Here is a 1,132-nt window from a genome sequence, read left to right as displayed (position 1 = left end):
TGATCGATTATAGTATGAGCCGCTATGCGAGCCCTCGTCTCTCAGTCGCAGCGAGGATGAACCATGGTAGGGGGAGAGGGGTCGGTTTATGCAACTTTCACGTGTCTTTAGAATTAATCACTGGCCTGATGTGTCGTCGTATTTAATTGTAGGTAGGAAAGTTGCATAAACTTTCTCCTGTGTTTTAGGCCAAGTCCGGCAAGACCAACCCCATGCGCGATTTGCGCATCGAGAAGCTCACTCTCAACATCTGCGTGGGCGAATCCGGCGATAGGCTCACTCGAGCAACTCGCGTGCTGGAGGCTCTCACCGACCAGAAGCCCCTCACTTCTACTGGTAAGCCCATTCGGAATTTTTCACCCCTTTTTACCGACGTTTTTCAGCTCGTTACACCATCCGTTCCTTCGGAATTCGCCGTAATGAGAAGATCTCTTGCCATGTCACCGTTCGCGGCGAGAAGGCTGCTGAGATTCTCGAGAGGGGTCTCAAAGTTAAGGAGTACGAACTTCGCGACCAGAATTTCTCCGAGACTGGCAACTTCGGCTTCGGCATCAGCGAGCACATCGATCTTGGCATGAAATATGATCCTTCTACTGGTATCTACGGTATGGACTTCTACGTTCATATGGGCCGCCCTGGTCGTCGTGTCGGTGAGCGCAAGAGAAAGTCTGCTCATGTCGGTCGCCATCACCGTGTTTCCGCTGAAGAGACGAAGGAGTGGTTTAAGAACAAGTACGATGGCATCATCCTAAACTAAGCAGAGAAATGCTCTTGCTGACTCACGGACCATTTCCGCTGCGAAAATAAATACTTTTTCGTGTTGTGTTATTCATACAATTCACAAAGTGATTTTGACCGTCGGAGAGTCTTCCAGCTTTGTTCCCCTCCTCAGGGTTTGATAACAATGAGGAAAATGATATTTTCTAACGTGATGACATCTACGTGGGAAACTGATTGAAAAATGTGTTACTGGATGATTCGGTGGTATACTGCCGAGTTCGCGTAGCAATGTGGGAAAATATGCACTGATAGTGACAATATGAAATTTCTGAGGGAAATTTTAGGGATATTCTTATTGATTTTGCACACCTCTACCCGAAACCGTGCGGAAACACGTAAGCTCAGCTGAGGA

General features: G+C 47.8%; 1 protein-coding gene across 1 annotated transcript; it reads left to right on the top strand.

The window, feature by feature from the left end:
• Window positions 1–44: 44 nt before the first annotated feature.
• Pmar_PMAR006333 (60S ribosomal protein L11, putative) lies at window positions 45–809 on the top strand. The gene is made up of 3 exons (XM_002787254.1): window positions 45–66; window positions 189–336; window positions 384–809. The coding sequence occupies exons 1-3, from the start codon at window positions 64–66 to the stop codon at window positions 755–757; spliced, it is 525 nt and encodes a 174-aa protein (XP_002787300.1). The 5' UTR covers window positions 45–63; the 3' UTR covers window positions 758–809.
• Window positions 810–1,132: the final 323 nt, after the last annotated feature.

This window comes from Perkinsus marinus (assembly GCF_000006405.1).
Source record: "Perkinsus marinus ATCC 50983 genomic scaffold scf_1104296929614, whole genome shotgun sequence".
Lineage (NCBI taxonomy): Eukaryota > Perkinsozoa > Perkinsida > Perkinsidae > Perkinsus > Perkinsus marinus.
The sequence above is the reverse complement of the archived record's forward strand: the minus strand, read 5'-3'. Positions and strand labels throughout refer to the sequence as shown.

Bases quoted from the DNA above. Each gene is read 5' to 3' on its own strand.
- Pmar_PMAR006333 (XM_002787254.1), top strand. The intron at 337-383 runs GTAAGCCCATTC...GACGTTTTTCAG, and splicing joins GAAGCCCCTCACTTCTACTG to CTCGTTACACCATCCGTTCC.